A 22,911-nucleotide genomic window follows, 5' to 3' on the forward strand; every position below is an offset into this window, starting at 1 on the left:
TTATGTCAAGATTTAATCAAAGCCTTTATTAAACATTCCTCCTTCAAACAACCTGCCTTTAAACCTGTCACCCTTCCCCGACCTGTGAACTCCAAGGCATCACGAGTATCATTTTCACCCAACAGGGGTCAGATCTACTTGGGCTGCACAACACGGAAAAGCCACGCCAAGACACACCACGCAGGGCAAACCTACACAGTCCGGCGCCCCCACTCAGGGTCTAGGCCACAGGCTGGTAGCACTGGCTCTGGAACCAGAGCTTGAACCCAGAAGAAGCAGAGGTCTGCTCAGCCACGCTGGCCTGGACAGTCAGCTCTGGGCCTCCGTCTGGTTCACACACGTGCTCTTTCCTCTCCAGAGGAACGGGTGAGCGGTGGAGGAGGCCATCTTCAGTCGTGTGTGGGTTTGATTTAAGGCTTTGGCTGTGGTCTGTTGATATATTAAAATACTTTCTGGGAATGTCATCTCCTAAGCTCCCTGTTGGAACAAGTGTATTTTCAAAAATGAAAACACCAAACAAAGAGGTGGAGCCGAGATGCTCCTGCAGGCCCAGCGGGCAGGGCCCAGGCCCCTCAGGTCAGAATGGTGTCATCCACAGGCTCTGTGGAGTCGGCCTGGCTGGCCAGCTTCTTCAGCGACCTTCGATTGCACTCATTCAGCATCTCTAAACTGGCTACATCCAGGATCTTGGAGAGGGACTGTGCAAAAGATGGAAACAAGGAGGCAAGTCAGAAAATAAGGCTTCAGGTTTCTCCAATCAAAGACGAAAATGTTAACCTCAGAACCAGAAGCAGAGGGCAACCCGGCAAAGCATGATCGGACGGCTCCGGGGAAAGCCGAGAACACCACTCATCGCCCACCTCACACGGCGAGGTGGGGTGGTTCGAGTCTGCAGTGCTCTACCAATGGCGCAGGCGCGGGGCTGCGCCAACAGGGATCTGGGCTCCAACAGGCAGCCCGGCTGGCATGCGTTTCATAGGTTTGGGTGCCCTGTGACATCTGACTGGAAAAAAGGGCTCTGTTGCCAAAACAGGAAGAGGGGATTGTTTGCGGGCACTAGACCAGCCACCAGGTCACAGTCAGACCCTCCACACTCACGCACACAGCGGGGCATGGAAGAGCAGGATGTTTAACATTGTCCCACAAAGACCTGCAGGGCCAACCCCCACAGCATGCCCCGGGAGGCGCTCCAGTCCCAAACTCCTACCTGAAACACCTCTTCACCCTGTCTCATTTTGAGGAGGTTGACAATCGCCTGGTCGCTGTAGGCCCTAACGACAGTGTTTTTATCCTTGGTGTTGTCAAGAAGAGCCTTCAGGATGGGTTTGATGGCTTGCGGGTCCAGGGGAGGCAGCGGATCCTTATTTGCCCACCAGATCATCTTCTCAGCCACCAGCCTGATGTCACTGGATGGGTTCTGCAGACACTATGAAGAGGCACACAGGCTGTTTTAGGCAGGCACATCTGGTCTGTTTCTCAAAGAAGCCCCAGTTTCCTCCTTGACACTCTCCATCATGGAAACTGACTCCACTGCTCCCTTTCGATGCCTTCCCTCCTGTGGGAAGGTGACGGGGCGGGATTCCCACTTCATCTCACACCACTCTCTCCTCTGCTCACTACTCTTGGCCCACACCGGGCTTTTACTTCCTTAAACATACCATGCACCTTCGTGCCTCAGTCCTCTGCCCTGGCTGGTCCCACTGCCTGGGATGTGCTTGCCCCAGATTCTTGCTTGGTGGGTTCCTCTGCATCCATACTTCCAGTCTCAGTGCAAATATCAGCCTTCAGGGGTCTCTCCTGACAGCCCCATTTAAGTTGGACCCTCTATCCCTAGGCTCTGTGCGCATCCCCAACTCAAGATCTCGTCTGCCTGGTTTATCTTTATCCTTCTGGGGTCCAGCCCAGCCCGGGGTACAGTGGGCCTTTGGTAAACGAATGCTGATGAACAGCTGCCTTCAGGGTGATGTCTGCAGAGGCCCTGAAAACGCTCAGCAGGGATCTGGGGGTGTGCAGGGTGGGGGCCTCCACCCTTTGGGACCTCACTGCTCAAAGCAAGGTCCATGCGCCAGCAACACTGCCACTGCCAGGGAACTGGCTACAGAGGCAGAATCTCAAGCTCGGTCACATCTCTTAAAACACGGGTCCTGGTCCTGACTTGTGCGTACAATAACCTTTGAGAAGCGCGCTGCATCACCCGGGCTGTGGGGGCCCCACTGTCTGGCTTCCCGGCCTGTATGCCCCACAGCAGCAGCAGCACTAGCAAGTGCCGTGCCTGCTAAGGGAGACATGTCCCTAGTTTTACAAAATCAGGATGCCTAGGGGAAAAGTGCTTAAAATACTGGTTTTCAACTTGACTGGCGTCAGAGGTCTGTTTGAGAATCTGACAAAAGTTGGGGAAAATGCACACAGAGCCACTCTGCGTTCCATCCCTCAGGGCTCGGAGACGTGCCGCAGGCTCCCCAGTGAGAACTGCCCGAGCACAGCTAGTCCAAGCACTTGCTTGCGGTGCTCTTCGGTCATGGGCCCCTCACAGGCCAGGCCGGCCCGCTCACCTTAATGAACAGGCTGGAGAGTTTGGCGGGCAACTGTCCTCCTCCCGTCTCAATGTGATGCTTCATCAGGAAGCCCATGCCTCGGACCCCGCTCACCGCAATGGGGATCTGTGGAGGGAGGAGAGCGCTACGAAGGGCAGCATCCAGCTCCTTCCATCCTTGGAGCAGCGGGGCAAGGCACAACCCCGTTCCCCAGGAATCTCCAGGATCCTGGCTCTGCACCAGCAGCCACCCAACCCCACACCCAAGACTCCTCAACAACGCCCCTGCAGACCAGCTGCCCTGGCCGGGGGGGTGCGCAAACAAACAAAGTCTGTGTCACAGGTTCCAGGAACAGGGATCAGAGACTTTCTCCCTGGAAAGGACCTGTAGATGGTTCGACCCAAACTACTCTCTGTTTAGATGATGAAACTGGGGCCAGGGAGAGCAATTACTGATCCAAGGGCGCAACAAGTTACCAGCAAATGTAAAACTCCCCAGCCAGGGAACCTCCCCACCCAGTGCTGTGTCAGCGAGGCTCTGGCAGAAGAATCTGGCTGGGGGAGGGGCGGCCTGGCCTGGCTGCCCCATAGCCTTACCCTGTCTGCCATGGCATTGCTGAGGATCATGTCCTGAACTTCGCTGCTGTATCTGCCTGTGCAGAGTCTGCGGGGAGCCACGTTTACAGCCACGGAGAGGGCCAGGCTCCGCCCATGCCGAACCATCCAGTCAATGCCAGACACGTCCGCTGGGTGGAAGGACACACTGGGGTCACCTGGCACTTAACAGCACATCCCCTCCAAACCCACGGGCCTGCCCCACCTCTGAGACTAGCATGCCAACTCATCCTGGTGGGAATCCCAGTCCACCCTGCACGCAGGCCTCCCTGCCCACAGTGGCATGTTAAGGAGAGCCTCTCACAAACCACTTCAGACTTCCAGCTGTGTCCTTTGAGCAGACGCTCAGGGCTACAGGGGCACTGGAAGCTGTTTTGCTTTAACAGTTGGAGTCCCAAAGAGAGGGCAGTTCAGCTGCCAGAACACCCTCTGAGGGGAAGGGGAGAGAGGTGTCCACGGCTCTTCCCCCAGAGCTGAGAGGCTCAAGTGGGAAGTCCCCACTGCAGAAAAGACCTACCCAGCAAGCACTGCTGAAGAACAGCGCTAAGCTCCTCTTCGGTCAGGAAGGCACACAGTTCCCCGAGGCACCCGGCTGAGGAGATGCGAGTGTTGTCCTGACAGAGCAGAGAAGGGACTGAAAGGCAGTGCCAGCCATCCCACCAGCTCCACGGTCACCTGGGCGACAGTGCCCAGGGCGGAGAGCAGACAAGCAACTCAGGAGCTCGAAGTGCAGCCCTTCCTCCAGGCTCTGGTGCCCCCACTTCCCGACCGGGGCTGCCATTCACTACAACTGCCACCTGACGCGGAGTAAAAACTACACCCCCAGCACTCCACTTAATTATGCAACTCCAGTGTGGGCACATGGTAATCGCCGCGGTAACAGCAGTGATGACTGTATTTACATAGCACCTTGTGTCTTAGGAAGTCTGAATGCTTTACACTATTATCTCAAGTACCACGAGCAGTCCTGGGAGGCAGGGGGGGCACAGAGAGGGGAGGCTCCTGCCCACCCAGCTGGAGAACCCCTTGAGCTCTTTTCCTTCCACAATCTTGGGTGTCCAGGGGGATTCACTGCCATCTCTCTCTGTTGGTGTGCCACCGCCACCTATATAAGGGTTTGTCACAGGAAGTCACCCTGAAGCCACTAATCAACCCAACAAAGACAGGTAAAGGCCAAGCATTTTCAGCTGAAATCCAAGCCAGATTCACAAACAGCTCCTCCCTAGTCAGCTAATGATGGGACACTGAGTGAGTGGATTTTAGGTTCTGGGCTGCAGTAACAAGTGCCAACTTGACGCACCTCCCCCCAAACAAACCAAACAACCAACCAAGGACTGGACGACCCATGGGGAGGCTAATGCCAGGTTAGCACCCTGGGTTGCCACTTTCAACCCAGGGGAGGTTCTGAGCAGGAGGAGGGTGGTCTGTCTGCCAGCACTTTGGGCTTCGGAGCTCTAAGCGGAAGCCCAGGTGCCCAGCAAGACCAAAGCTGGCTCTCTCTGACGCCCACTCTCTCCAACAGGATCTATTTTAAGTTCCATTGTGGTGAAATGCAAATTGGTTTAAATACTCACTTTTGCTTCCACTGTCTAGGGCCCTGTAAAAACCCTGATAGACTGTAACCAAAAGAAGGTAATTCTCCCTGGGGAACCCCAGGGAAGGCGGGGCTGCAGTCAGAGAGCTGGCGGCAGGGGGTCAGACCAGGCCAAAGGAGACGTGACGGGTGCGGCAGCAGCACCGTGTGCGGGCTCGCAACACAGTGCACGCATGAACCCAGAGACCTCTCCCCGGAGACCAGCCCCACAGACGTTAAGTTAAGCCACACAGCAAAGGGGAAAGAGAACATTCTTACCCACAGACTCAGCCCCTGCTGGACCTGCCAGGGTGCTGCGCACAGCCAGTGGGTCGTTAACAAATGCTTCCAGACTCGGGGAGGAAGGGCTGGCTACACTGACAGAACTGGGACAGAACCGGGAGTCGCAGGGCTCCGGCTCTGGTTCAGACTCCACCACAGGCTAGGGTGTGCACCAGGCAAGTGTCTCCCTCTCCAACAGAGCTGCCACCTCCCCCGGGGACAGACACCAGACATGTTTTCCTGAAGGCTGTGACCACGCGTTAGTTGGCTCTAGGCTCAGCCTTTCTGCTCAGCAAGCGTTTTCTGAATCAGTAAATGAAATTTTGTTTTACAAACGGGGAAACGAGGGGCAGAGAAGGAGAGTGACCTGCTTACAATTACAGAGCCAGCTCACCAGCCGTCTGAGACTTGAAGACCCTCACTTCCCTCATCTATGTGGAAGACAGAGCCATCATCAATACTGCCGGCCTCGTCTCCCCACAATCACAGGTCAGTGAGCCATAAAGAATGACGTGAATGTCAGGAATGGCGACGGCTACAGACCAGCTGGCAGCTATACCAAGTGCTTCTAATGCAAAGCAGAGACGCCAACCACAGGAAAGAGCCCCACCAGCCCCTGCAGCCATACCTCGTCGTGTCCCAGCATGCTCAGCAGGAGGGAGATAATGCTTTTCCGGATGACCATGTCCACCTTGCTCCCTGCGCCCTGGATCACAAACCTCAGAGCCTGCAGCATGGTGTCCCTACAGAACCAACACACCCAGCTTAGACCCCGGCTCTCCTTCATGACTGCTCCCGCCCCACAGGCCTGGTCTGGCCATGGCACTGCCCCGCTGGCCCCTCACCTGACACCCGGGTCCTCCATGACACGGATTCCATTCAGCAGCTCTGTAAAGAGAGGGTCCACCTTGATGTGGATGGAAATGAGCTTCCCCAGCGCGTCGGCAGCCTTCAGGCGCACCCCCCGGTTGGAGTCCTGCAGTGCTTTGGTGAAAGTGGTCTGCAGCTGAGGCAGGAAGGGCTTCAGGGCGATCCCGACCTGTGAGAAAAACCCACACACGACAGCACAGCTGAGGTGCAGTCCAGGTGTGCTACAGGCCTGAAAGTGCCGTCACAAGCCAGCACGGGCTAGGAACAGGCATCCTGTAAGACGGGATAAAGACGGCATAAAGTGCCGTCACAAACCATCTCTCACACACGGGCTAGGAACAGGTACCCCGTATGATAGGAGAGCCGAGTGCAGACAGGTCACGCTCTGCCCCCTCCTCTGTTTTCAATGCCCTTCACGGCACAGGGAAAAGCGGCAGGGGGAGGAGGAAGAGCAACACTGAGGGAGCCGTCAGCTTGGCCTGGCAGAGACCTGTCCATGTGGCCCAATGACTTGGAGCCTCTGTCTCCAAACACGTCACAGAGCAGGCAGGCAGGCGCTGTCTGCACTGCTGGAGAACTGTGCTAGTCAAAGACAGGGGAACGAACTGGGTGCATGAGGACGGGTGCCGTCTACCGAGCTCCTGACATTTAACCCCCAGCACGGTCCTACGAGACAAATGGCCTCTGGAAGGCAGCCCTGTACACATATGCACCCCTCCCATTGGAAATCTAGTTTAATCCCTGTCCATCTGCAGAAAAACAGGTATACTAGTGATAAAATGCAGACGGGTCCAAGACTAAGGATTTCCTTATTGCTAAATGGGAAAACCAGAGCAGCTCTCTGCAGGTCTGGAAATCCCAGGGTCAGCCTGCTGGGAGGCACACTGGAGCAGGGGTGGTAAGTACGAGAGGCAGGAGCCATCCGCCTATGAGTGACACCTCACCCGTGGCCCAAGGGGCAAAGTCCATGAGGGAAGGGCTCCATTTGTAGGCAAGAAAGCAAAGTGAAGATGATACTTAATTTTTTAAAAGGGCTCGATTTTCTCCAGATTGAGGCTGATGCTCACAATCCCATTTTTAGCTGGGAAGCTGCTCCCCACATGTTTCTTCAAAAAGGAAAAACAAAGAAGGCTAAAATTTTAAGCTTGCTTTTGTTTCCAGACCTCAAGTTACTCATTATTTTTTACAATAAATCTTGGTTCGGCTTATCCTTTTTTAAATCTGAAGGGCTTAATTGTTGCCCCCCAAAACACCAGAGATGGTTATTATTTTGGATCTTTGCTTCTTACACTTTGAGCAAAAAGTAGAGTTACTCAGCTGCTCGCAGAATTCCTTTTCATTCTCTCATCAGATTCTCTGCCTCTCCCTTTATGAGGAGAAGGAACAGAATCAGAGTGAAAGCATATTTAAATAATGTTTTAGTTGTATTTACGTGGCCCTGGATTTTCTCCTTTGAACCAGTAGGTCTTCAAAATTAGAGCAATAAACGTGCATCGAGTGCTTAGAATGCGCCAGGCGCCGTGCCCGGCGTTTCCCGAGGCCGCGTCTCACAGCGCAGAGCGAGCAGGCCGCACCGGTGCTCTCAAGTGGTACGTGAGGAGCAGGCTCAGAGGCTAAGGACTTCCCCAAGGGCACTGCAGCCATACGGCTCTTGAGGGGTGGGCCCGTAACTGAGCACTGTGTAGCGTGAGTCTAGAAGCCAAGCTCCTAACACCCTCTACCATGCCATTTCTCCACAATAAGCTGTCACTCTCTGCCACATGACACCTTGAACCAGTCTCCTGCAGACAGATCTATTCTCCAAGATCCAAATGGACCAAGAGATAGAACCCATCACTTGCTCACCTTGGCCAGCAAGAGGCTGAGGGTCTCAAGCAGAGCCGCCTTCACATTCCAGCTGAACCGGTCCCCCAGGATGCGAATCAGAGGGCCGGTGATGCTAACCACAGAGGGCCTCAGGGCGTCGGCCGAGGTCAGGCGGATCACCAAGCCCAAAGCTTTGGCAGCTTCCTCTTTCTGTTCCGGGTTGCCAGTCAGGACCCCCTCCCGCAGCACTGGCAGAATGGACGTTACTCCCTGACAAGAGAATCGCGTGTGAGGGTCGAATCTCGAAGGCACTGGGCCCAGGCCTTTGAGAGTCCAAAGCAAGGTGCTCCTGTCACCACGCTCTCCACAACTCCACGGGAATTGTGATTCAGGCTGCCGGGGTCACAGCCAGAGAGGCTGCTGGCTGGGGAACAAAAAGTCTTGACTTACTGGTGACGGGAAGATAAGAGTCCCGCCAGGCCTATCATACGGGCACGTGCACTGCTGTCACCTTTGTGACTCACCCCCGGCAGCTTAAACCGACGGTGGCACGAACCCCGTCCCCCCCCCCCGCCCCCCCCCGCCCCGTCCCCCAAGGACCACTGTAGGGCGGGAACAGGCGGTCTGTGAAGGTGCAGAAGAGCACCTGGACCATTACGGTTAACGTACAGCTGCCCCAGCGGCCCCGAAGGCGGAGGGAGGCTGCGTGCCCACGGCACCCTGCTCACGAGCCCTGGCTTACCTTCTTTGGGAGGCAGAACCCTGGCACGTGTGCGCCTTTGCTCTCGTTCCCTATGAGCCGGATTTCTTTGTGGAGTTCTTCAATCAGTGCCAGCTGGTTGCCGGCATCCAGCTTCTGTGGGAAGCCGGGAAAGGGCGGAGAGGCTGTCAGAGCTCTAAGCACAGCCCTATCAAGACCACTCCGAAACAGCATAGCAGAGGGAAAGGTGTGGGTGGGAGTATAAAGGAGAGTGGCCGTGAACGGAGAGACGCTGAGGCCAGCTGACAGCTACACAGGGGTCATTTTAGGACTCTAGTCTTATAAGCGCCTGGAACTGCCTACAGTCAAAAGCGGGTTGTGGGGTCAGCAGTGCCCTGACCTTGGTGATGGCGTTCAGTGCATCCCAGCTCTCCTCCAGAACCACAGGGCTGGAGTCGTTGAAGAGGCGGATCAGGCCCGAGACCAGGCTCCGCAGGTGGCTGGTGTAGTCTGCCTTCGAGCGGGAGCAGTAGATGTTGAGGATAATGGTGGCAGCCTGCCTCATGCCCACCTCAGGGCAGCGGGTGGCCTCCAACAGATCCTCGATGATGATCCGGTGCCCGACGTCATCCTCTACTGAGAGGATCACGGCCTGACAGTTGGCCATCTCCTACAACCACAGGAGACACTGGGCTGAGCTCAGCTCCGCCAGGCCAGACGGGACTGCCATTACACAGCCACCGGGAGTGGCCCTGACACTCACCAGCTGCTCGTCTGGAGTCCCCAGCTTCTCCTTCAGAGCCAGCATGACCGCAGGGAGGATCACACCAAGATGACGGGTCAGGGCGTCGCCTGCCACCGATGAGAGGAAGGCCAGCACCCGCGTATTGACGGGCGGCGTTGTCAGCTGTAGAGTGACAGACATCGTCAAGGCGAGGAACACCGCCCATGCTGCTGCGCTAGGCTCTGCGGGAGCCTGTGTCCCCGCTGTTCAGGGCTCAGTGTCCGCTCCTGGGCGTCCTGCACCCACCACCCACCTCCCCCAATATCTGAGTTCAGCACGGATCTCCACAGCAGGCCTGGAAACAATGATGCAGCTGTGGCTTCTGGTGGGAGTTACCTTGGGCACGAGGTAGGGCAGCACGACACGACTCTTGATGGTCATGACTTGCTTCAGACCATCCAAGGCAAATTCTGACACCTCGTCGTCTTCCTACAGAGGGGATTGGGGTGACACTGAGGAGCTGGCTGCTGTCCCCACCTCTGCTGTCTGGACCAGCCCCCACCGACTTCCTTCTCCGCTCTCCTCCCTCCCCCACTGCACCCACATTGTCAAAGGAGAAGCACAGAGCCCCATCTGCTGCTACCACGCCCACCCTGCCGGGGCCCACACCACGGCTGCCTTGGCGTAATAAGCCCCTTGTGTTTCGTTTCTACAAGACAGTAAGAGCCAAGCTGGTAGGTGTGTGGCGGGCCCACTCACCAGCTGCTTCAGTAAAAAGGGGAGGATGTCCTCCAGAGCCTGGTGGCCGATGGTGGAATGCAGCTGCTCGAAGGTCTTGGCCGCCGCCTCTCTGACCTCCTCCAGTGGGTCGCACAAAGCCTTCCTCGCTGTGGGCACGAGGGACTCGGAAAAATACAGCACCTACAACAGCACGTGCACTGCATCTGACACGCTGGGGGCGGGGGGGGGGGGGGGCGGGGGGGGGGCAGAGCGCGCGAGGGAGGACAGCCAGGACCTCCGACCCAGCCAGGCCGCTACCACTCCCATAGCTTTTCTTTTAGCTTGGCTTCTGGGAAAACGTGCAAATCCAAAAAAGTGGAGAGGGTGTGTAATCCACCTGTGAGGGGTCCAAACCCGGGCTTCATAATTAATAGCCAGATTTTTAAGGTGAGCCCTCCAGATACTCTCCATCCCCTACAGAAGCTCCAACCTCCTTCCCAAGGCGAGGCTGCCTGACATCGCTTCCCCTCCCCCAACTCATTCCTTTGCCTAACCTCTCGAAAAACTCCAAGTTCTTCTCTCCTCTATAGAGTCCTGGGGCTACCATGGGGCCAAGGATAGCTGTTCCCCTGCAACCAGCTCCACCAGAGCAAAGCTCACTGTGAACCGAAGGGCTGGTTACGGTCGGCCTGCCACTGGCAAGGCCTCCGTCTTTGGGGACTCAGTAGCTACTTAAGGAATCACAACTCTCTGGTGACAGAACTGACTTGTATTCTTTCCCAAATGCCAGTAAAATCCCCAAACGCAGTATTTATACTGATACGCACAGGAGGATGTAAATCCGACGAGGATGCCCTGGCTGAGCCACTGGCCATGTGCTTACATTTCTGACCAGCCACCCACCTCACCACTGTGGTGCCTGCCTCCTGATCGAGAGCCCGTGTACACAACCAACCCACCCTTCAGGAAGATTTCAGGGATCAATGACCTCAGACAGTAAGGTCAGTGGAAAGGACTCCCAAAGCCCTTGAACCACTGCGCAAACAGTACCATTGCTGGAGACTATCCGTTTCCACCCGCCAGGCACTTCCTCTCATGTACTCCACTCCTCAGAATGAGTGCACAGCCTTCCTGCTCCCACTGCCCCCCACCCCTCACACACATGCACACCCCCCTTTCCCTGCACAGGGTACCACATATTTTAACTGACCTGATATATTGACACAAAGGGATTAATCAAGAACAACCTCAAGAATGGTGAGAAAATGACCATCTTGAATTTCCAAAGGCCACTCAAGGCCTTGAAATCATTTAGTTCTCAGCCGGCAAATCCGATAGGAAAGCTAAGGGGCAGGAAACTCCAGCCCATATGGAGCCCCACCAGCACCCCCTTGCCAGCAGTGCCCTCTGGAATGAGGTTCGCATGTTCCTACTTGGGTGAAGTGAAGTGACCCTAGTGATGCAGCTTCTCCCGTAACCTCCCCAGCAGCCCTGAGTCAGGTCACCTGCAGGTGCAGGGCCTGCAGCGCCCTTGGAAGATACTCACGGCGTCCCGGCTGGTGGACTTCATGATCTCGCTCAGCCCGATGCACACGCCCTGCCTCTCGTCACTCTTCTGAGACCTCAAGCCTTCCTCAAGGATGGGGATGATCTCAGGCAGGATCTTCTCCCCTAACTTCCGGACGAGATCTCCTAATGTCCTCGCCGCAATCTGTCGGCAGAGATCAGGCCAGGACATCAACTCCCTGCAAACCTCAAACTCAAATACTTGCTCCTCTATACAGTCCTGGGCCTCAGCACACAACGAGGGCCCTGGAGCCTCCCACACTCTGTCTAGTCACTGACTTGACTTCTCTGAACGCTCCTACCCCTGCAGAGCCCCCACAACGCTGCACAATGAGACGGCCGCTGTGTGTCACACACACCTACACAACCTAAAGCAAGGGCCGGCACCTCACATGTGAACGGGAGATTCAGCACGTGCTCTCCGATCAAGGGCCCATTTCCCTGGGTTGTCACTTAACCCTGTGCCCCTGCCCAAGGGGAGCTGAATTTGGAACAAACGCTTTAGGAAAAAACCCATTTCCTCTGAGGCCTCATGCAAACCCTTCTTTAGAGCCAAATACTCTGTTTGTTTGCCAGGGATGGGGGTTGGGAGTGGGCCAAAGGGGACTGGCAGAAGTGAGCACCAGCCAGGGCTGGGCCCCTCCTCCCAACATGCCCACTGCCCTCCCTAGCCCGGCACACCAGCCGAACCCCACACCATGCTTGCTCCTGCCTGCCTTCTCGCTCCAGACCCACTGGCCTTTGCTCAGCCCATACTGCTGGCGTGTTTCTGCCCACCACAGGGCCTTTGCGCATCCTGCCCTTGTATCTAAAGCACTATTCCCTCTGTTTGGAACAGTCCTTTATCGCCTCCTCACCTGATTAGTGGTTGCTAATCTTTCATCTTCAAGCACCATTTCTTCAGAGAAGCCTTTCCTGCCACCCTAGCTGGGTTAAATGTCCCTGTTATAAGTATTTGCAGTGCCATGTAGCACTTGCCATTAACTGCATAATACACCTGTTTGGGAACTGGATTAACACCCATCTCCTCTACCAGACTGTAGCTCCATGAGGACAAGGAGTGAGGCTGTCTTCCTTCTCCACTACATCCCAGGTCTTACAACCCTGCTTAGCACACAGAAGTTGCTGAATAAGCATTCGCTGAATGACTAAGTAAATAAACACATGCTCCCTGTTAGACAGGGGACCCGAGGCGCTCTCCCAGTCTCTGCGGACCCATCTTTCTAGCCTCTGAAAGGAGGCCTCAGGGGCTGCTAGGTCAGAAACAAGGCCCAGGAAACTCACCGTTCTCTTATCTGCACACGTGCTGGCCAGGAAACCCAGCAGCAGCCCAAAGAGAGTAGGCAGGATCTCACGCAGGGTACGGGGCGTATTGGAGACCACGATCTTCCAGACATGCAGGGATGCTTGCCGCACAACCAGCTGGGTGTCCGAGCGGCCCATGTACAGCCCTGCCAGCACCCGGTTCCGCCGGTCCACCCCCAGGGCAGTGATGATGGCCTGCGGCCAGCAGAGAGGAACAGAGAACACAGGGTGGTGAGGCCCCCACAGCGTGTGTGCCCAGGCACATGCCGGCCACCAGCGCAGCAAGGAGAATGGACTCAGTGCACGCACCTTGTTGGACTGGGCCGTCCCAAAGTTATCGTCTTCAGAGGCAGTTTCCGTGGTCATCTTTCCGGTGACGCCTGAGATGTGGAATAGGAGGTCCCCGAGGAGCTGAACGGAGCTGAACCTGAGAGGAAGCCAAGCACAGAATCGCACAGCCGCAAGGGGCAGTCCTGGGGCTCAGCCAAGCACCGGGCAAAGAGAGACTGTGAGGAAATGCACCGGAAATACTCAAGGTGGCTATTCTGGAGTGGGAGAAAAGTTACAGGCGATTTTCATTTCTTTAAGCTTTCCCATGAATTTTCTTGCCAAGTTTTCTACTAATGAACTTTAATAATGAAAAAGAGTAAGTACTTTTCAAAAGCATACATGAAAATTTCTATAAGTTACTTTAAAAAGAGAGGCAGCACAGAGTGGAGCACTAACAGGAGATCAGGAATGCTGATCATCTGGACTGGAGGCGTCAGAAGAGGCCCAGAGGACAGACGTTGTCTCTCCTCGATTTAAGTAAGGTTTAGTGATCATAAAAAGTAATAGTCATATTCAAATGTAAAATTCCAAAACTACAGAGAAATACAGAAAGAGAGTGCATACACACAATCACCCAAACCCCCCTACTCAGGCAACCACCGTGACGCCCCAGGGACGCCCTGTAGGGGCACCGGCCGTAGAGACGCGCTCCCCGCAGTGTGGGAAGCGAGCCCGCAGCACAGGCGCCGCTGTCATGGCAGCTGTGGGCTGAGGAGCTTCCTGAGTCAGCGGATGGCTGCGCTCATACCACTCGGTGTAACGGCTGAATAAAAGCGCACGGTGTGGATGTGCTGTGACTTTTCTAACCCAACCTCCGACTTTTCAAGTGATAAACAATACCGCAACAGACACCCTTCTATCTACACCTTTAAACGCTTGACCAAATTTGTCCTTGAAGTAAGTTCCCAGAAGAAAACTTCCCAGATTAAAAAGTATTTGCGTTTAAATTGTAATACAACCGAAGGACGGACTAAAGACAAGCTTTTACAGAAAGAATCTGAACGAGGACATCGCTACAGGAAACTGGAGAGTCGCCAAATGGTCAAAAGTGAGGGTCTGGAGAAAGCTGAGATTTCTTTGGCAACATTTCGCTCTTTATTTCTTCATAGAAGCTCCCAAAGTGCAAAGCTGGGGTCCCTGGGTCTCCCCACCCAAGCTCTCACCTTATCCTCCAGAGGTCGTCAAAGAGGCCCTGCTCCAGCTGGGGCAGCAGCAGGGCGATGGCTGTCTCGGCGTACATGGAGATGACCCGCTGGCCCGCGCGCAGGGCAGTGTCACGCACAAACTCGTTCTCATCAGCAAGAGCCTGTGCACAGAGGGTGGCTCAGCCAGGGCTGCCTCCCCCAGGCACCCGGACCCAAAAAGAAACGGGACTCCCCGGACAGCAGGATGAGGACTCCCGCCACCAGCCCCAGTCGGCGGGCAGCCCTTGCTCACCAGAAGAGCACACACATCCCACCCTCCTTGGTACCGGTCTCCTGGGCCTGGTCATCAGTGCCTACTTTGAGGATACAGGGGATGATGGGCCCCACATAAGGAGTGAACTTGTCCCCAAAGGTGATGGGCAAGTAGTTGAACATCATGATGTAGCCATCTCGGACGTGGGGTGCGATGTCCACTTTGCTGGCTGTGGCCACAATCTCTGGCATCAGCTTCTCCAACTTCTCTACCCCTAAGCCAGCCATGACCTCGGCCAACCCTGCAACAGGAAGACAGAATGAACCCACCGGACCTGAGGCCCCTAGAGGGCACTCCTGGGGCGGCCCCTGAGCCTGCGCTGGCCTCACCTTGCGCAGCGCCTGAGCGGTCCACAGAGCTCTGCTCATAGGTCAGCGTCTCCATCAGCCACGGCAGCAAGTCCTCAAAGCACGATTCTCCCATGCCCTTCACCATGGCCCCAAGAGCCTTCGCAGACACCGTCCGCACCTGTCAGGTAACCGAGAGCAGGGGTGGGGAGGAGCTGAGGGCTCAAAACTAGGTGACCAGGCAGGCGCAAGGAGGGGTCCCTCAAGTCTCCTTCCCTTTACCAGACAAACACAAAAGCAGCTTATAGGAAATTCTCAGGAATCGATTTTTCTGGGCACTGGGCTACAGTAATGAGCTCCTGCCCCCTCTACTCCCAGACTCACCTCAGGTACAGGGTCCAGAAGAGAGGCTTTCAGGCCTGGCGTCACACTCGGCAGGTAAGGAGCCAAGTCCTACAACCACACACACGAGACTCAGGTGGAGGCCTGACCCTGCTTCCTCCCAGACCCACTCTGCCACGGACACTGCCCTCACAACTCTGCTGGCGAGGAGCTTGAGGCAGGGGCACTCCCAGACAAGGCGGGGGAAGGGGACCAGCTGGTCCCTGGAAGGACCCATGCAATTGCTCAGGGAAACCTGCCAGGAACCTGCAAGGGACCCGAGGCCCATCTTGAAGAGGTCAAGAGAGCCACCAGCTACTGTTCAGTGCTCTTACCCCTCCTGCCCTTCTCTTAAAACCAAGGCCTGCCCCGTCTCTGGAATCTTCAGGAAATTATTTCTGGCGTTTTCCTTTCAGATTTGCATTATCATTTTCCCTTTATTTTTTTAATAAAGATTTTATTTATTTATTTTTAGAGAGAGGGCAAGGGAGGGAGAAAAAGAGGGAGAGAAACATCAATGTGCGAAATACCGATCAGCTGCCTCTCGCACGTGCGCGTGCCCCAACTGGGCACCTGACTCACAACCCAGGCATGTGCCCTGACTGGGTATCGAACCAGCGACCTTTCGGTTTGAGGGATGACACCCAACCCACTGCGCCACACCAGTCAGGGCTCATCTTCCTTTTTCTCACCTTAAAAGGTTTACATCTCTTAATATAGCATTCGGCTTTGGGGAACAGTTTTAAATATAGAAAAAGCCTTATGTTCATAACAGCAACATTTAAAATGCAAAAAAACCCTGGATACTATATGACCAATGATAGAATTATGTAAGTTATAGTATATAAGCTTGTTGGATACATAATTATTAAAAATCAGTTCTATGAATAACTCATTATACCTTGGAAATAAGTTGATATTCAGGAATATAATTTTTTTAACCTCATCCAAGGATATATTTATTGATTTTTAGAAAGAGAGGAAGGGAGGGGACGGGGCGGGGAGAGAGAGCGAGCAAAAGAGAGAAGAAACATTGATGTGGAAAGCAACATCAATCAGTTGCCTGCCGTATGCGCCCCAACCGGGGCTCGAACCCACGACCTAGGTATGTGCCCTGACTGGGGATCAAACCCACAGCCTTTTGGCGTACAAGATGATGCCCAACTGAGCCACACGGCCAGGACAGAAATATAACTTTTTAAATGTAATTTTTTTAAAAAAGAAACATTAAGAGGAATTGCTTTAGCGTTGGAGGACTACGGGTAAAAATTTTTTTTTTTCAGTTTGTCTATTTCCCAGATTTTCCAGGACTAATACACCCTCCCACTTTATCTCCTGCGCCCGTAGCTCAGTGAGCCAAGCAGAGCTGAGGCAGTGCGGTCACATGTGCAAGGCCTTGGGAGCAAGTAAGCAAACGAGGTCCATCTTCCCTCGTTTCCTGAGAAACTCACAGAAGGGAATGCTTGAAACAAGAAAACACGGCAAGCAGTCAAAGCATCAGCCACTTTCCCCACACTCCTGAAAGCTCAAACGTGAGGCTGGACCTTTCCGCACCTCAGTCTGTAACAGGGGCCCACAGTGAGGGGTCTCCCCAGGGGCTGAGCTGATAGGGACTCAAACACTGTGCTGCAAGATGCCCGGAGAACCAAAATTTCACCCTCCACCCCAAAATGGTCTGTGTCTCCTCCCAAACACAGTCAGAGACCCAATGCCCACACCCCTCCGAAGCCTCCTGTGCAGGGACTCTGCGCCCTAAACCAGCATCCACTTGTCTGTTTTGCACCAGCCCCGGCTGGGCTGCTACCTTCTGGTCTGTCAGGGAGTACATGTTGCCAATAATCTGGGCTGCCATCTTCCGTGTGTCTGTGGAACGGTCCTGGAAGGCCCTCTGGACGATGGGCATGATGAGGGCCAGGGACGGGGCGTCAATGAAGTGGACAAACTTGGTGTCCAGCAGGGTCTGCAAGCACTTCTGGGTCTTCCTGGAGGGGTCCGTCAGGGCATCCAGAAGGACTGGGGCAATGGCTGCGTGTCCGAACAGAAGAGAGGCTGGTCTGTAAGAGTCTGTGGTATGGCAAAGCCACCGGGTCCCCAGAACCAGAGGGATCAGAAGAGAAGGGAGTCCAGGGTAACTGCTGCCCGAAGCCCCACAAGTCACAGCCTGGGAAGCCAGCCTGTCTGCAAAGAGCAGTCCTTGCTGCAAGAGGAGGAGCTGGCCCAGAGGCAGCAGCTGCCAGCCCTCTGCAGGGCAAGGCTGTGCCCTGGTGGGACTCTGCGGGCTGGCTTCCATGAGCACTGAGTTGCATCACAGTTGCTGGGTCTCACAAGTTTGCTGCTCAGGCACCGTGGACCTTGTTCTGAAAGCAGCGACCCAAAGTGGTTTTGTGAAAAAACTTTTGAGACACCAAAACCAGCAATGGTAAGTGAAGCACACCATGGTTGGAGCAGCTACGCCCAGATACGATGAGCTCTCAAACTCAGCGCCATCAGCCAAGCAGAAGGAATTCCAAGAGGAAAGCCTGGTTTATCTTTCCCACAAGCCCAGGAAGTTCAACCATTATAACGCCCCATGCTGGTTAACAATTTTTTAAAATCTAATGATCCAATTTTAAAATAGGTAGAGAATTTACACCGTTCTCCGAAGAAGATATGCAAATGGCTAATAAGCACAAGACATTTGACATCACTAGTCATTAGGGAAATGCAAATCAAAGCCACAAGGAGATGCCACTTCACACCCACTAAGGGGGCTGGAAGCAGTGTTGGCTTTGCAGATAATAACAGAGCTGGCAACTGGAATCCTCACGCACTGCTGCTGGGAGTGCCGAAGGGTACAGTCGCTTTGGAAAACAGTCTAGCAGTTACTCAAAAAGTCAGGCACCACAGGACGAGCAATTCCATTCCCACGTATCCAACCAAGAGAACTAAAACCTTGTCTGTAAAAACAAACTTGCGCACAAATGTTCACAGCAGCACTGATCTTAACAGCCAAAAAGAGGAACAACCCGAACGTCCATCAACGAATCAATAAACAAAACGTGGTCGGCCCGTATGCACAATGGACTATTACTGGGCCACGGAACAGGATGAAGCACTGATACAGATTACAACATGGGGGAAGCCCAAAAACATTATTCTAAAATGCCAGACACAGAGGCCACACATTGCATAATTTACATGAAAGGTCCAGAATATGCAAACCCACAGCAAAAAATAGATTCATCAGGGGCTGGGGGTAGGGGAGGAAATGAAGAGTGAATGCTAATGGGTGTGGGGTTTCTTTTGGGGGTGATGAAAATGTCCCAGAACTAGAGAGTGGTGATGCTTATGTATAAAAACCACTGTATTATACATTCTTAACAAGTGAATTTTATATTATGCAAATTATATTTCAATTAAAAAAAAAAACAAGCTGGATTCTCAAAATGAAGCCACTTCTACTCATTTGGTAGAGATGAGGCTGTTCTAGGCCTTAGATATCCCCAGGGCTATTGGGCATTGCAAAAAACAGCAACAAAATCCAAGTATACCTATTCATCCCTTAAAACACAAAAACAAACAAAAACCCATCATTTTCTGAATGAAAGAAAAGTCTAGTGATACCTGGGCTGAGACACTGGACGGGCACTGAGACTCCACGCTGCAGCTTCAAATTGACATGTGAAGTGCTGGTCGAGGCAGCTGGCTAGGTTTTGTTTCTAGGAATCAACCTCTTCCCATCGCTCAAGAAAGACCCATACTAAAGGGCACAGTTAAGGGAATAACCTGCCCCTCACCTTCCCCTCTCACAGGTCTCCTGGCACGAGCTAGATGAGAAAGTTCCCACAGATCCTAACACTTCGGATGATGCTGATACAGTTCAGAGCCTGTCATTCGAGTCTGTTGACCTCAAGACTCAGCTTAGCGCACAGGGCTCCCTCAGTCAAGGTGCTTCTGAGCCAAATGACTCAGTTTCCCTGCCTGTGCTGCCAACGACAAGTGCACCAGACAAGCAGGAAAACCCACCACTTGCAAACTACTTTCTGTTCATCATTCTAGAAAAAGGGCTTCCCAGAATTTAGAGATTATTTCACTGTGAACATATCTGCCCTCAGAGGGCAAAAATCTTTGCTGAATGAATGCATGTTCCCTGCAGTGTCCAGGGACAGGGGAGGAGCCAGGACCACTGCCCACTGTGGGAGGGGCCTACCCAGGATCTCCGGGTTCCTGATGACAGAGCCGATCTGCCTCAGCGCCTGCTGTCCGGCCTTCTGCACTTTGACGTGGGAGTCGGTCAGCACTTCTGTGAGCTTGGGCACGATGTTGGGCAGACAGGACGACAGCTGCTTGGGAGCACAGTATGCCATCGCCCCAAGCAGCTCCACCGACCCTGTAGACGGCACACACACGTCCAGCACAGAATCACTTGGCACAGGCCAACAGTCACCTGGGCTGGCAGCCCAGAAGGGACAACCGGCCTGCTCCTCTGCAGACTCCAGGCAGAGAACAGAGGGGACCAGTTGCAGCAAAGACCAGGACAGGGGAGACTGGCTTAGCCCTGGCTATGCTCCAAGGCCCATTTACTCAACTGAATTTCTCTGGCCTGTCTCCTCATCCACAAATGAGGAAACTGATTTAGATCTGTGATTTTTCTAACTGCAGGGCAAAACCTGAAGGACCGAGGGGGAAGCCAAGTGAGAGGCCCCAGACCTTGACCCTCCCCAGACCACAGTGGTTCTGCTTCTATCTCTTTGCATATTAGGATTATAGATAAGATTACAATTTTATTTAAAGGTTTTATCTATTTATTTTTAGCCAAAGGTAAAGAGAGGGAGAAAGGAGAGAAACATCAATGTGTGGTTGCCTCTTGCACGCCCCCTACTGGGGACCTGGCCTGCAACTCAGGCATGTGCCCTGACTGGGAATCAAACTGGGGAAGCTTTGATTTGCTTGCCGGCACTCAATCCACTAAGCCACACCAGCCAGGGCAGACTACAATTTTTAAAAGGGGTCTAATAGGGCAGGGATTGGGGGGAAGATTTAAAAATCACAAAAACTAGCCACAGATTAGCTTTAAAACTCTGGGATTCCCTGATTTAGTGCTGTGGCTTCTGTCAGAGGCCTGCTCTTTGCGTACTCAGCAGAGAACACAGACGAGTGAAGGGCTGGGCTGCCCAGTGGCACAGAGCCTTGGCCTTCGCCCTGGGCCAGGGGCACACAAGCAGGACAAGTGCTGTGGCTGCCTGGAACCCCTTGAGAGCAGTTTTCGGGGGGAAGTTGAGACAAAGACACAGAAGGGAGCTGCCTTACCAGCTTTGGTCCTCCAGGACTCCTCCTCCAGGGCAGCCAGTAGGGAGGGGAGCACCAGCTTCACGCCGTGAGCACTCAGGTTGCTCATCACAGCCTTGGCACAGTCATCTGCAGCCTCAAGGGCAGAGAAAAGACGTTCAGGGGCCTCCTCTCCCAAGCAAGGGTCAAGGACTGACTCAAGACAAGCTGTTTCCCAGGGAACCAATACTTCTTAAGGGGTCTACTGTGTCAGACCCCAGGGCCTACAGATACAGCTAAGGAGGAGAGCCGAGGTTTCTCACCTCGTAAAGCTTCAGTCTTTTACTGAGAATCAGGGCAGTCCATACCAATAACTGGGGCCCGAGGTATGGGCAGGGGTTCTGCAGCACAGCCTTAAACCAACTCCCTGTGAAGTCTCACACCAGCAGCCAGCAGGTCACATGTGCAGCCTCAGGACTTACCTCACGTACATACTGGTTCCCATCCCCGAAGCACAGCAGCAGATGGGGCAGCACGTGAACCACGTACGGCTCGAAGAGCTTCCCCAGCATGGTACAGAGCATCTCGAAGGCAAAGAGGGCTCCTGGGGGAGAGAGGGCAGGGCAGCTGGGGCAACCTCCCTGTCACTTCCTCACCCTCTGGAAACACTCAGGGCAGCTGTGGGACTGAAGTGGCTGCCCCCCATGAAGGAGCAGCACCCTCTGCCTCCCTCACCAGCACAGATGTGGCTGAGCAGAAATAGGAGGGAATAGGGGAGCATCCGTCACTTCTTGGCACTAACAGCCATAAGGGCAAAATCTCTCCCAGCTAAGACATCGCTGGGTTAGAAAGGCCAGGCCACAAAAGCAAGACCCAGATGGCATGAGTCACACAGAGCTGCTCCTCTACAGCACACTCACAAGTATCACCCTTCTAAGGGGAGGGGAAGGCCAATTCCTACCTCCAGCAGCCATGGGGACCAAGCTCAGAGACACTCACCCTCTCGCCGGCGGAAGTTCTTCTTGTCCTGGATGGCATCGGTCAGTGCTGCCATCATTTCCTGCTGTTTTAGCGACAAAATGCCCAGGCCCTTCACCAGGCCCGCCAGCCCGTATGCGGCCCCTTTGCGCTCAGCATACTTGTCCGACTCCAGCAGCTGCTGCATCAGCCTCTGGATCATCCCTCCTGCATCCTCCTTGATGGCTGGCACGAGGGGCGGCAAGCAACTGGCCACGGATTCCTGGACCTAAGGGAGGTGTTGGCCTCGTCAGGAACCACAGCCTTTCCTGGTGGCTGACACAGTCCTGCACAGCACCTTTCCACTGGATGTCCCCAAGCCCCATCTCAGCCACTGCCTGTCAGACAACTCAGGGCGTCAGAAAAGCAAACAGTGTAATGCACTCATGTATGACATGGCCCCCATCAGGTTGCTCACTGCACCTGTCTGTGACAAGAGCATCAGCCATCATGGTGCTGTTTCCGGTCTAAAGGGAGAACCTAGGCCTGCGTGGGTAAGAAACTCCAGGAAGACTAAACCCACTCAGAGTAAGATCCAGCAAAAATCATGCTACTGTGCCTCCCCAAAACCAGCCTACCTCTCCCAGTCTCCAACCTTGCCAACGTCACCTGAACTCAGGCTGGGCCTGACAGGGCCAGGAACAAACTGAACAGAACCAGAAGACACTGGCGATCTCGCCTCCCAGCCACAGCTCAGTAAGCCCAACTCGAGAGCAGCACAGCATCCTGCTACCGGGGGCCCAGGCAGGACCCTTTGCAGGTCAGGCTTTCTGACGACTCACCTGACCACGGTTTTGTGAACCTGCGTTTGATGAGGACATTCTGGGTGGTCCAAAACGCAAGTTGTAGAAAATATATGTAAATGTGTTTTTCAGAAAGAAAAAAAATCCTTGCACTGTGGCTTGGAGGCTGAATTAAAAGCCCACTGAAGCATGTAACAAGCACAGAGAGAAGCTCAACAGGAGGCAACCACTTTTTTTTTTTAAATCTTTGTATCCCTAATGCCAAGTTTATACTAAATGCAAAAAAGACTGTTAAAAAATGAACAGAAAAATTGAAACTATGTAGGAGGTGTACCAGAGCAAAGTAACAAAATAATTCCATTTGGGGGTGCTCTTGACTGTAAACCAGGCTGTACTCTAACAGAGGGGACAAGTCTTTGCAGAGAACTGGGCCTTTGGGACCCTGACACCCAGCTCCATCCCTAGCATCCCACTGCCTACCCACAGTCAGGCCCCAAGGGGCAGGTACCTGCTGGGATGGGGTGGAGAGGGCAGTGATGAGCTTGGCAACAATGGGCTTCACTTTGGGGTCGCTCTTGTCCAGATGCTTGGCCAAAGAGCCCATTAGGACCACCACACTCTGCCGCACAGCGTCGTAGCTGGCGTCGTTGGGTGCATTCTTCAGGAACTCCTCGAACACCGGCAGCAGTGAGTTGACATTTTCCTGAAAAGCCAAGTGCAGCCAGGGCTTCATTTCACAGCAGCTCTATAGGGG

The 22,911-nt window shown here is 54.1% G+C and overlaps 1 protein-coding gene across 1 annotated transcript in view; it reads right to left on the minus strand.

Annotated features, from left to right (window-relative positions):
• GCN1 (GCN1 activator of EIF2AK4) overlaps positions 1-22,911 on the minus strand; it is a 54,523-nt gene continuing 31,612 nt past the window's right edge. The window contains exons 33-58 of the mRNA XM_053928054.1: positions 22,666-22,860; positions 21,397-21,643; positions 20,880-21,001; positions 20,440-20,554; positions 19,340-19,519; positions 16,955-17,175; positions 15,154-15,222; positions 14,812-14,950; positions 14,527-14,723; positions 14,188-14,330; positions 13,004-13,121; positions 12,674-12,889; positions 11,370-11,534; positions 9,863-10,024; positions 9,500-9,592; positions 9,143-9,286; positions 8,780-9,049; positions 8,422-8,535; positions 7,719-7,949; positions 5,849-6,042; positions 5,632-5,746; positions 3,666-3,762; positions 3,131-3,279; positions 2,553-2,660; positions 1,208-1,426; positions 1-698 (exon numbers count right to left, since the gene is read on the minus strand). Of these exons, the coding sequence (XP_053784029.1) occupies positions 573-698; positions 1,208-1,426; positions 2,553-2,660; positions 3,131-3,279; positions 3,666-3,762; positions 5,632-5,746; positions 5,849-6,042; positions 7,719-7,949; positions 8,422-8,535; positions 8,780-9,049; positions 9,143-9,286; positions 9,500-9,592; positions 9,863-10,024; positions 11,370-11,534; positions 12,674-12,889; positions 13,004-13,121; positions 14,188-14,330; positions 14,527-14,723; positions 14,812-14,950; positions 15,154-15,222; positions 16,955-17,175; positions 19,340-19,519; positions 20,440-20,554; positions 20,880-21,001; positions 21,397-21,643; positions 22,666-22,860 (4,149 nt within the window). The 3' untranslated portion in view covers positions 1-572. The remainder of the gene's footprint in view (positions 699-1,207; positions 1,427-2,552; positions 2,661-3,130; positions 3,280-3,665; positions 3,763-5,631; positions 5,747-5,848; positions 6,043-7,718; positions 7,950-8,421; positions 8,536-8,779; positions 9,050-9,142; positions 9,287-9,499; positions 9,593-9,862; positions 10,025-11,369; positions 11,535-12,673; positions 12,890-13,003; positions 13,122-14,187; positions 14,331-14,526; positions 14,724-14,811; positions 14,951-15,153; positions 15,223-16,954; positions 17,176-19,339; positions 19,520-20,439; positions 20,555-20,879; positions 21,002-21,396; positions 21,644-22,665; positions 22,861-22,911) is intronic.

The sequence above is a fragment of the Desmodus rotundus genome, chromosome 7, assembly GCF_022682495.2.
Source record: "Desmodus rotundus isolate HL8 chromosome 7, HLdesRot8A.1, whole genome shotgun sequence".
Taxonomy (NCBI): Eukaryota; Metazoa; Chordata; class Mammalia; order Chiroptera; family Phyllostomidae; genus Desmodus; species Desmodus rotundus.